The sequence below is a fragment of the Leuciscus leuciscus genome, assembly GCF_965113295.1.
Source record: "Leuciscus leuciscus genome assembly, chromosome: 14".
NCBI classification, from domain to species: Eukaryota; Metazoa; Chordata; class Actinopteri; order Cypriniformes; family Leuciscidae; genus Leuciscus; species Leuciscus leuciscus.
In genome coordinates, this window is record NC_138738.1 from 8,722,855 (window position 1) to 8,735,909 (window position 13,055).

The 13,055-nt window shown below is 37.4% G+C and overlaps 1 protein-coding gene across 7 annotated transcripts in view; it reads right to left on the reverse strand.

Moving 5' to 3' along the window:
- chl1b (cell adhesion molecule L1-like b) overlaps positions 1-13,055 on the reverse strand; it is a 92,046-nt gene that overhangs the window by 36,145 nt on the left and 42,846 nt on the right. For 3 of the 7 annotated variants that reach the window (XM_082190159.1, XM_082190156.1, XM_082190162.1), the window contains exons 1-2: positions 12,006-12,294; positions 576-770 (exon numbers count right to left, since the gene is read on the reverse strand). In XM_082190159.1, coding sequence (XP_082046285.1) covers positions 576-669 — 94 coding nt within the window. In that variant the 5' untranslated portion in view covers positions 670-770; positions 12,006-12,294. Of the gene's footprint in view, positions 1-575; positions 771-12,005; positions 12,297-13,055 lie in introns of those variants that run through there. The other 4 variants (XM_082190158.1, XM_082190161.1, XM_082190160.1 and 1 more) reach the window with 4 other exon arrangements.

Genomic DNA, 13,055 nt, shown 5'->3' on the forward strand with positions numbered 1-13,055 from the left:
AATAATGAGAAATAAATTCACAATATGAAGTCACAGTTGTGAAATGTGAAGTTGCAATTGTGAGAAATAAAATAAAATAAATATAAAAAGTCACAAATTATATGAATATGAAGTCATAATTGCTTAATATGAAATAGCAATTTTTATTTAGAAAGTCTTAATTGTGATATGAAGTTGCATTTGTGAGATATGAGGTTGCATTTGTGAGATGTGAAGTCGCAATTGTGAGAAATAAAGTCGAAAATGTGATATAGAAAACCACAAATTATATGAATATGAAGTCATAACTGCTGTATATGAAATATCATATTTGAAATACTCAATTGTGGGATATGAAGCTGCAATAGAGATATGAAGTTGCAATTATGAAAAAGTTGAAATGAAGAAATTAAGTGGCAATTTTAATCTGTGTTGAAAACATTCTTCCATAACTGATTGTTCTTCCAGAGAGCATGAAAAACTGGCTAAATTATGCACATGGCAAACGACTAAACTGAAAAAAGCACCAAACATATGATAAAATATATAAATTGGGATAAGAAATATTACCAGAAAAAGTCATTTATTCAGCTTACCATCAAGTGGAATATCCAGGGCATTAGTTTGAGACCAGCAGCTCATATTAAGGCAAGCGCCCAAAAGGAGGAGGATTTTCCGTAATAACCACATGACTGGCCACAGCCTCGGAGGTGAGCAGAGGACGACAGGGAATGCTGCAGTTTTCCAGGAGTCAGTGCATCTCACTCCAACACAGGCTGGGGTCTCGATTCCTGCACAAAACACAACACAGTTCTTACTGGCACCCAGACGTCAGCTTCAAACAAGAACACACACACACACACACACACCCACAAGTGTATAAACTATACACAGACTCCTGAACAACCATATGCTTACGGTCGACCCACAACATCACATATAAAAACAACCCTGTCACCTGCACAGACACAAAGACTTGCATATTCTGCATGTCTCCTGCTGAGTAACTTGCGTCAATGTCTATCCCAACTTGTATTTACTTGAAATGCATCAGTGAGAGGAATCTCCATATTAAAGCTCTCTATCACTGAGTCCCTGGAGACATGAATTGTATTTCTGTAAATTGTTTGGCGGTGTATGTGTCACAGGCACATATTTTTCTTCCTCTTCCCCTTCGTAACTCAGAATTCGAAAAATGAAACCTTAAAGAAATAAAATAAACGGAGCCCCCCTGCAGTTATGGTAATGCACAGCAGCTGTTCCTGAAATTATTCTGAATTATGAATTCATGGCACTGTATCAGTGACAGATTTTGATTATCTGGATGCAGTAGAGAGAGCAGAACCACAAAACTGGTAAATCACAAAGCTTACAGATGTGCCTAATATGCATCTAGAAATACACCGCTTTGTTATAACTAAGTGGATGAACTTTGAGTTAAATGTCATGTATTCTGCCATTAAATCGCACTCTCTTGTGATGTCATGTGTGGTAAGGGATCAGTAGTTGATTTAACCTTTTGGAATCTGGCGCCAACAAGACATCTGGCCAGAGACAAATGGAGTTCACACCCATTTTCCCCTCAGACCCATAACAGCGGCGCAATAAAATGCTGCAGTTGATCGGGGTAACTCTAATGGAGGTCACCTTGCATGACGTACTGGGAATCAGCTATGTACTGTAAAACCAGCAATACAATGAAGAGTATTACAGAGATCAGTTGCAGTTGTTCATGGTGCCTAAAAGTAAGGTCAGACAGAATCAACACTGAGTTTGGTAGAAAAATCTGTGGGATTCTCGAAAATGGATTTAAAAAATAAATAAATGTTAAATGGCTTAATGGATGTTGAAAGTAGCCAAATTTGTCTGCCATATTATTTATTAAAGTACCCCTATTGTGCTTTTTTGAATACTACCTTTCATGTAGCGTCTAATATAGCTATTTGTGAATGTAAAAGGTCTGCAATGTTTTAAAGTTCAAAGTGCACCACAAATAAAGTTATTGTCTCCTAAAAGAAATAATCGATCCTGAACTGCCGAAATGAGTCGTCAGTGATTCCATTCTCACTTCCTGTTAAATACCTATGTAACAATGTAACACATTTGCATAATGCCAGCATGTGGTCTTCATTGGCTGCCCGTGAATATGGTCAACTGTGACCCGCGCTCAAACACTGTAGTTGTAGCTGAGACACTGTGAATCCACTTTGCATTGCATAATAAATGAATTATTTAGAAAACAGTGCAGGGCAAACTAATGACAAATAATATCCATACCTGTTGCAGATTATGTACAAAAAAAATGCAAACAAAAAAGTGAATGAATGAATACAGTAAAAAAATATATTATGAGATTAATCACAATTTATTTTATTCTACCAAAAAAAAAAAAAAAAGACAAAAAAGAAAGATTGTGATACAGTATACATTACTATGCCTGTTATTTTGAGCCCCCAAGTCACTATGGATAAAATCTCATTGGCTGTACATCTATACAAATTCTACAACAGTGTCTCACTGTTGCTCAGTCGCTTCGGATAAAAGCGTCAGCTAAATGAATAAATGTAAATGTAAATGTAGCTGTTTTCATGTAGGCCAGACCCTGAGCTTATTAGGTCACTTCCTTTTTGACTTTAATTAGTTAAACACACACTAAAATGGATCAGTGCTTAACTCTGAGAACAAAAGAGTATCAGGAAGGAGGGCAGATACAGAGAGAGAAAATAAAAAGGGAGGCACGAAGCTCACAAAATATAACTTTATCAGTCATTTCCACCCCTTCAGGAGCAACATTTTCACAGAAAACCATCAAATGATGACTCTTTGTAACCATATAAGGTCATTTATTCAGGCCTCTAATTGAAGTCAAAAGAGGGATTTGGTCGGTGCAGGGCTGTATGTTCTCTATATATCAGCTTTTGGGGCCAGTCATGAGTGATAACCACACTTCACATTTTAACCCCACCAGCTGCTTCAATCACTTCCTTTTTCAGCCAGACCCCTGAAGCCCATCCTCCCCTTAATCTTCTCCTCTGCTTAACAAATCCGATAGGAAACACAGAGGTCAAACACCAGTAAGCGGAGAAGCAATTGAATAATTGACCACTGTGTGAATGAGTCGATTCCCTTCATTCCTCAGTGTGGGCTCTTGCTTTCTGATAGGCTTGAACTCTGCTCCACATGCCTGCATTTCTTCATAATAGTATTAACTCTGCCAGGAAGCTTTTGTGATTCAGTGCTGGTTATGGCGACCCCTGAGATGACCTCTGTGATGTCACTATAGAGGATGGGTTACTACACCCCTTGACTGTCATAATGACAGGCTTGTGGCTACGGTCTGTCGGATTTGGATGTGTTTCATGGACCCAAAAGACAATGCCTGAGGCTCTACTGTTTGCCCTGAGACTGCTCCCACAGATGGCGGCTAGCTTTAGTTGGCAGATTAAAATCAAAAGGTAAAGCGTTAAGCTAATTGGACAGTTTGGCACGTTACTGGTGGCATATGTTTACCTTCCTGATCCAATAGAACATGTCCTGGATTTTTTCTTCTGCACTAGTTCCATCAGCCCAACTTAAAGGTGCAGTATTTGCAGCAAGTATTCTCTCATATCATAGCAACCTGACCAGCCCAACATGACAACACTATTTGTAATCAATATCATGAGTTCATGATATAAATTATAACTTAATCAGATCAGTTTTTCTGGCACATAAGCAGTGACCGTTTTTGAATGAATGAAATTTTTTTTTTTATTAGAATGACAACATCTAACTTAAATATATTTATCCTAAAAGTAAAAACCTAGTAAATGCCCTAATTTACATAACTATTGTGAAAACATATTAATGAACAGCAGAATTTAACTTTCATTTAATATTCTGCTATAAAACCAGATCTGAAATTTTGCACTTGGACTTGGACTTTTGTTAATCCGTTCATTTACATGATCCATTTGATTAAAGCAATTCACTAGAATTAATCTTGTGACTTTACATTACACAATATGAGAGAGTCCTTTATAATGAACCAATTCACTAGAATGATTCAGACTTTCAAATGCAACCTGTGAGAAGTCATTTTTAGTTTGTTTTTAGTAGTCTTCCCATAGCAACATATGTAAGAAAGATAGAGTCATTGAGAATGAATCAAATCACTGCAACATATTGTATGTGTGAGAGAGACTTCTTTAGTATGAACAGATTCACTAGAATACATCCATACTTTCCAAAGCAACATATTTGAGAGAGTGAGTCATTTAAACAATTCATGAATATGATCCTTTGCAACATGGATGGACTTGCAACATGAATCAGACTTTCCAACACTATATATTAAAGATGCAACACTGCAACTCACTGGAAAAAAGTTTGTATTTTTAAAACAATGCAACTCTCACACTACTGAGAAAAAAAAAAGAGTCTTAATAGGAATATTCAAGCCAGATGGCCTAAAGGCCTGTGAAAGAGGATTTTATTTATAAAATAATTGATATCTGGCAGTTACAATGTCAATGTCAAATTTATTTCTAGAGCACAGTTAGTTTGACCAAAGTGCTTTACATTGATACAATGATGATTTTTTGTTTAGATTTAAAGGCACACTATGCAGTTTCCGTTTTTTCTCAAACAGCGACCCCTAGAGTCATATGTTGTTTTCTTTGTCGACTCTGCCATGATTCACGTCTGAAATGCGTGCTAGTGTCTTCCATAGAGGCTGCTTCATATGTTGTTGATGTATGTGACATCGTGCTGTAAAGCAAGTCGTGATTCTCGCGAGATTTGGCGGGGCGCCACTTCTCAAACTTACATTGCTGGTTTTGCCAGCAAAACCAGCTTTGCTATCGGGATTATTCGCCCTACTACGAGTTCGTTTACCATCGAAATGATTTCAAAGTTGTTATATTAAGGTACAAATATTGCATAGTGTGCATTTAAAATCAGAAAGTGTTTGAGCAGCTCTAACACACAGTAGAAGGCTATTCCGCACTTTAGGGGCAATAACAGATATATCAAATAGATCAGCATGGGTCAGATCAACCAACTCTGTTCACTCGTAAGTGGATTTGTAAGTAAGTGTCAGGAAGACAACGTAGCAAGCAAAGGCTGTTCCTCTAAACAGTTTAATCTGCAACATTCACGCTAACAAAGTTCATCCCCATACAGCCCACCCAAGAAATAGCCTGTAAACAGAAGTGGGACTTTCTTAACAACTACAGCCTGTTCTTAATCCCCACATCTCAGTCTAATGATACTGGCAAGGGGTAAAAGCTGCCCAGCGTGGGAAGGTCCGCGTGAACTCTGACCTGGCACTGCCTGGGCAAAGCGGTCTAGAGCAAGAGCCAGAGTAGGAGGAGAAGGTAGAGACGGAGCAGAGAAAAATCAAGAGCAAGCTTTTCTCCCCAACTGACTGATGGCGTCCTGCCCCTCTCACACTCGCCTCGCCCACCGTGAAGACTCATTTAGCATGGCGGATAAGTGTAAATCAGGACAGTGGAAAAATAGGAAGCAAACTGGCAGTAGAAGGGAGGCATGGTGTGAGTACTTGGCTGCGAGGAAAAACAATCATGTCTATTCCTCACACAACAGGATCAGTCACCGCCAATGCATCGCCATTTGTCTGATTATTACTGGGCGTATTTAATGAATAACAGAAATACTTCTAATGCCCACATGTAGGGATACACAATTTATCTGTGCAATACTGGTTGTTTACTTATATATCAGTGTTTTTTTTTTAAATAGAATTTGTATTTATAATTTTTTTTTTTTTTTATCATTTACTATATTGGATATTTAGCACCAAATATCATACATTTAATGGTTTTGCCCATTTCCAGCATCTAATTCAAATGAAAAGTGATAGCAATATATTATCGAAAATATTGTATTGTTAAAAAAAGGATGTTCTTAAACAACGCTTTCTCTTTAAGAGATGTTCCAAACCTGCATGACTTCTGTGAAACACAAAAGAAGATATTTTGAAGAAAGTTGACTTTTGATGATTGACTTTCATTGTGAGACATTTTTAAAACACATCTTTTGTGTTCCATATGGAAACTGGTTTCCTGACTTTACAAGTCACAAATATCACGCAATTCTGAGAAAAAACAGTTCCAAAATGAAAACAGGTTTGAAACGACATGAAGGTGTTGTAAATTAAGTTGAGCCATCCCTTTAAGAGTGTATGTTGTCACTCTTAATAAATGGCAAGGAAAGAGTGAATGCTAGCAAAGCTGCCTGCCTGTTTACAGTAATTCTACTTCAGATGGGCTCAATACCAAAGCATTGTCAATAAGTAGACAGATATCTGCTATTTAGCACACACTCAGCATTTAAGTGTCTTTCAGTATAAAAACTTAGTGTGCACACTGTTCAAGCCACTAATGGGATTAGCTCCAACCCTGTCTTATCAAACTGGATTAATATATTCTGACAGAAGAGTCTTGATGGCTGTGTATCCTTCTCAAACCTTTGGATAAATCCCAGATTCTGATGTAATCTCCTTTGCATAGTTAAGAAATTGGTGAGATTACTAGCACTAAAGAGCAATTAGAATTTTTTTCTCATTTTGTGCTCTAATTAGAGTGTTTCATCCATTTACTTTAATCTCTTGTTTAGCTTGATTACAGTATGAACAAACACAAAAAAGGTTAAAGTTGTTACATTAAGGCATACTTTCAGTAGCAAAAGCATATTAAATGAAACACTATTCCTGCAATTTTCAGAAGCCATTACTTTAGTGTTATATGATCCGTCATAAATCATTCTAATATGCTAATCTGCTGCTCAAGAAACATTTATTATTAATAGTTTTTGTTGCTTAATATTTTTTAGGAAACCGTGATTTACCATTCAAATGTTTGGGGTAAGTAAAAAAGAAAAGGAAATGAATACTTTTATTTAGCAAGATTTAAATTAATAATTATATTTAGATGTTTCTCCTAATGCATTGACACGAATGAAACAATTGTTTACATATAGAGTTTAGAGCAATAAAATAAATATGGCTTTTCATTTGAAAATCAATCTTGAAAGATTGTTGAGATCTCTCAGATACAGTATATGTGACATGAAATATGAGACATGAGATGGTGTCTTTTTCTTGGGATAAAAATAAAGCAGCAAACAAAAACAAATCATTTCCATTTAATCTCATTAATGGTACAATATGTAAGAATGTAAGAAGATTTTGTATCAAAATACCCCAAAACCACTTGTGTACTTACATTATCCTAAATGTTTCCAAGAATTTGTAAATTCAGAGAAATTCACAATTTTAAATAGTGCACGTCCCTTGTCACCTGTCAATGATGTAATATCCGCATTATCCCTGGTTTCCGCCTATGGTTTCCGCTTGTACTGCCATAGTAACCATGGCGAACAGATGTGGACAACTGTGTATTGTTTAGCGGCACGCTGTTCATGGCAAGCAGACTTTGGGACAAAAGGAGAAATAAAACGAGGATCAATATCGGTGTGGCGTTTTCGAGATGCCGAGAGCTCTGCGGCAAACTTCGACTTGACAGAGATGCCGCTCTTGCATGCACTTTATCAGACAGGTGAGCAAACGTACATAAAACAAACCAATGTTATATAGCTCAACATGATGAAATGTTAGAATATGATCAGTATGTTATTCTAATTTCTAATGTTGATCCAGCATATGCTAGTCTCATATAGCCAACAAACTAATAACATAACTTTCAACACATGTCATTATGATTTTGAATTGTGAATTGTCATTATGTCATTTGTGATTTTTCTTCTTTTATGAGGACCAGATGGGTGTCTTTATCATTCTACAATACAAATATCCATTAATCTTAAACCATCAGCAAATTGAGAACTTGACTGTTCGAGCCCTTTATGATCGTTACTACAAGTCACAATGCTAACACTGTAATATGCTGTTAAACTGTTAAAATCACCATAAATAATGCATAAATAACACCCTCAACAGCCATCAGCTACACAACATATTTATAATTAAAACTTCAGCTCGGGCAAAGCAGAATACTAAATGAGATTAAGAAGTTGAAGCGATATTAAATAATAACTATGGCTAACTGAGATTTGACTCTGCTTCAGTCTGTTTTAACATGCATGCCAGAGACTGAACGGTTCAATTACCAGCCCATCAATTATACAGCAGCCTGAACAAAGCGTTGAGGCAAGGATGGGATGGGACAGGGGGACAAGTAAGGAATGTAGGGATACTCTGTGCTTAAAGGGAGAAAGCAAGAATTCGGTCAAGAATAGAAAATATGTGGTGGTGGAAGACAGCTATGGAATAAGATAGTGGGAAGCAGAAGTCATAAACCGTCTCTGTCGTTGACGGGTATGAGAGAGGGATGTGGGAGTGAATGAAGGAGACAAAATGTAGATGGATGGTGGCGATGGATGGCGTGGGCGTGGATCATGAACTTGCTGCACGGAGAAGTGGAGAGATTGTTTTTTGATGGAGTGGGAGAGTGGATGAGGAAAACGTAGAATGACGTGCAGGCGTATTGACTGAGACATACAAATGGATTATGAAGCAGCAAGAGAGGAAGAAGAGTGAAAAAAGATGAGAAAAGAGAGTGAGAGAACTATAATCAATGAAAAAAGCTCCTAACCTTAAGTCCCCATTGGAGAGATGGCAAATGACCTTGTGACCCCCGTGAACTGCTCTGACAGAGATTAACGTGTCCCTGGTCAACAGTGCAATTTATTTTAAAAGTGCCATCAAGCCCAGACCAGTTCCTGATCATCAACTTGTTACATGCTTTTCTTGGTTTTTATGGAGTGGGTTCCCTAGTGGAAAAGGTCTCACTTCCTCTCATAAATGTTCTTGTCGTGCAAAAATACACACCAGGTGAAAAACCAAGGGACCGATGAGAGATGAAAACAAAATGGCGTATAACTCATGTCTGCTTTTCAGAAATAATGGCCTATATAATGTGTATCTGTACAATTAATGTTGTTTTCTTAACTTTTCTAATAATTTGACGTCTACTGGATACACTTTTCAAACGAGTGACTGTTTTCCTTCCTTTAAAGACTATAGCATGAGCAAATAGAGTTAAAATGTTGGTGAAGGATAATTGCATTGGTTGGCCCAACCAAACGAACACCAAATAAGGGTCACTTGATTTTCGTTTGTTAATGAACTGAATAAATGTGTTCAAAAATAAACTGAATGAAGGATCTGCAGGGAGTTGTTCATTCAAGTCAGCACCTGAGTTGATTTGAAGGAGCATTTTTACACCAAACGCTGACATAAATGATAATGATAAACGCAATTAAAATGGCCTAAGCAGCACAATACATTACTGAAACTTTATTTAAACATTCATAAAAAAAGTAAATGATTCAATGACTCACTGATAACACACAAAAGACAGCCACTTGTCACAACCTACTGGCATATTGATTTAGCCTGTAGAATTAATGAACGAATATTTCAATGAACAGATTAAAAAGAGTTGAATGGATCAAAGTCCTTCTCATCACTACTCTCCTTGGATCAGTTTCCCTCCCTCTGCCCCAACAAGTCTCTGTTCACACTGTAGTATTTGACTTACATGTCACGTCATCTACTCAAGTCCCACTGGCAACTGTTTACTGCTGTAAATAAATAAGTAATGACTTAGGAGGAGGTAACATCTTCACTGTTTTATTCATGTTCTTGCCTCTTTGGTTTTACATCTGAACCAAAACATACAGATTTGCACTCGCTTCTCCCTGCTGTAAAATGGGTGAAAAAGAAGCAAAGAATGTTGCATTGCAAGGCATTTTCAATCAAAAAAGATGTAATGAGAAATGCATTATACTCGATAGTTATTCGTTTCCGCAAATTAGGCCAGATTGCATTACCAACCAAACAAACAGTACTGTGACGCATCGGATCCAAGTGTTCAAGAGTTCAAGTGCCCTAAATATTTAGCAGAAGCCTTGCATTGCTGGTCAAAATTTCACAATTTCAGCTATTTTTAAAACACGTTTATGAACAGAACGCAATGTTCAAGAGATGTGTTGTTGGGCCCAACTGCAAAAAGCCCAATCTGAGAGTGCGAAAGGAACAAATTGTCCGTGTGGCTAAGGTCACAAAAGACGGCTGTGTAGAATGAAAGAGATCATCCAAAAGCTCTGCAATCACAGCTGTGCTGTCAAGTAGGGAGGAGAGAGAGAGAGAGAGAGAGAGAGAGAGAGAGAGAGAGAGAGAGAGAGAGAGAGAGAGAGAGCGTAAAAATGTCCCTACATGTGCCATTTTACGTTCATGTGAGAAAGATCTGGCTGAGTGAGAAATACCCTTATGTGTCTCGGCTTTTATAATATATTTTTTTCATTACCCTCTTTCTTTGATGTCTTTGAGATGAGTGGAGTTCTGCGTGCCCTGGACAGCGATCATATTAGGCTGTTATTCGTGTTGAGTGGCCTGAAGTAGAGGGGATTGGAAACAGGCACACCAGGGGACAGGAGTGTTATTTTGTGGGAACTGACACAGCAAGAGCCCTGGCTACGTTCATTCAGATCTGACGGATGTTGGCAATCTCCCAGGATGAAACTTGGCTGTAGCCAGACAAAATAAATGGAACTTGTGCCCAAGATTATCTCCTTCCCCTGACAAATCTAAAGCTAATTTACTTTTTTCCTCTAGTAGGCAGAATATTTTATTCCTAAGGCAAAGAAATATCCTGTGTTTGTCATAGAGTAAATACTGCACTAATTCCCCTCTGTATATCTTCCAAACAACGGCACACCTGTGTCCATTGACTTTTGTGGTGTGTAGAAAGTGATTCATATGAGCTACTGATTTAGAACACGTTACAACTTGTTCCTTAACATCTGGATAATCTTGTTTAAAATAAGCTATTTGACAGTTCTGTCGGAAGCATCAAAATGTTCTGGATTTCGTCATTATTTCAATGCTCAGACCACTGGCCTTTTTATCAATATCTTACGAAACAAAACACGACACAAAGTTCTAGAGGGATATTTCCAGAGCAATTTCTATTCAGAGATATTTCTATTCAGACAAAAAAGCTGCAAAATACTAAAACGTTGCTTACTGGATACACTTTCATGACCTCATGGAGGAGCTTATTAAGATCCATAGAAAAATCCCAATGATAATGCATTAAGTTACAGAGCAAATAAACCATTTCAGCATCATCGCTCATTCTAAATAACTAACATTATGAAAAAAGATAACAAAAAAAGCTGAACCCCTATGGTATTATCTAGAATATAAGAATGTGTACAAATAATAATCCTAATTATTTATTAAAAGTATGAGTTTAGAACTTATTTTCTCCTCAATTTCTTGAATTATGAAAATTATCAGACCTAAATGAAACCTGATTTGGAGATATTATCGAAGCTTTAACTTCGTTGTTGTACCACAATGTTGACATGGAATTTTCAGAAATGTCACATTGTTTCTATTGGAGGTGAAATTTGGGGTCAAAATTATGACAGTTTATCTTGCAGAAGCATTTGAAAAAACATTACATTTATCTCATTATTTATATACAGAATAGGGTCTCCCCACGACCTCAAACATAATACCTTTGAAGAAAGTTATCAAGTCAGAAATTTGTTTTTAATCAATTCTCATGTGATTGAGAAAAAGGAATTAAAAATGCTGTAGCACTGTACCTTTCTCATTCTAAAGTATATTTCCCCCAAAACGGTAGCAGAACAGAACACAGTTAATAAGCCAAAACATTAATATGAGTGCCAATTAAAAATTAAAATGACTCTGACATGGACATTACTCACGAGAAACATGCAAGAAAAAAAAGTTAAAAAAAGAAGAAAGGAAAAGGTAGCACTAAATATTAAATCCTATATAAGCACTGGATGAAAAGAAGCTGATTTTGCATATCACACACTGCTTCACTGTCCCTCCAAAGGCTTTCTGTTACACACGTGAGAGGGTCACAGCACACACCACTACAGTAGCAGCAGTAGTAATTCCCTCAACCGGGTTGCTTTTATATCAAGCTCAGACAAACCCATCAAACAGAAGCCCAAATACTCACAGGAATCTGCTTCATTCTTGTCCGCTCGTCCTCAGAAAGACAGACGAACCCTTCCTCTTCTGCTCAGTTTAATCCCACAGGCGTGAAAAACAGAGAGTGCGGAGGAAATCCAGAGAAACGTCTACCACAGCAGACGCGGGAGAGAGAGAGCCCCGCCACTAGCGCATGGAGCGGTGCAGAGCGAGAGAGGCGCTGGGGAGACATATGTTGCCAAAGCCTCTCGTCTGGCAAAGAAGCTCATTAAACGAGTGACAATCACTCCCACAAAGCCAGATCTGAGCACTTTTCACATGGAGTGTACAAAGAAGGAGAGAGAGGGTGAGAGAGAATGAATGAAAGTGAAGGAATTCTGGATGGAGGACGTTTAAAGCAGAGGCAAGGGGAGACTTGTTTATTGATGTCAAGATACCGGTACATGTTTTGCCTTTTGTAACACTGCCACTATGGTTAAATAGGGGTTAATTTGGAGCTTAGTTTAGTATTATTTCATATAAAAAAAAAAACATCTTGCAGACTAATGCTGAAAAAAGCATTAGTTTAGTCATTTATACAACTATGTTTTTACATTTTCTGAGGACAATGTGAGCAGTTCTAGCTGGTGCAAGAGTAGCTGATGTTCTGGGTGATTGCAAGGGCGTTGCTATGCAGTTGCTAAGGTGCTCAAAGGGGTTTTTAGTGTGTTGTTACGTGGTTGCTAGCGTGCTGCTAGGTTGTACAGGGTGATCAAAAGCCCACCCACAAGATTATATGATATAGTGGTTTACATGTAAGTTTATGGGTTTTTCTGTTATTTTATCGTCCACCACGGTAAATACAAAAGAAAATCTCTTACATTTTTTTCCCCCTCAAATCCCTAATGAACAACAGAAAAGGTGATGCTTGCTTTATCAAAAACTACAATACACATCCTTTAAGATAACTATGTTCAAATCTGAGAAAAACAGCAGCATTTTAGCTACATTTTTTGAAAGAAAATGCTTCACCCAATTTTCAGCACAGCAATGTTGTTTAAAATATCTTATTTTGTGTTCCAAAGAAGAAATAAAGTCA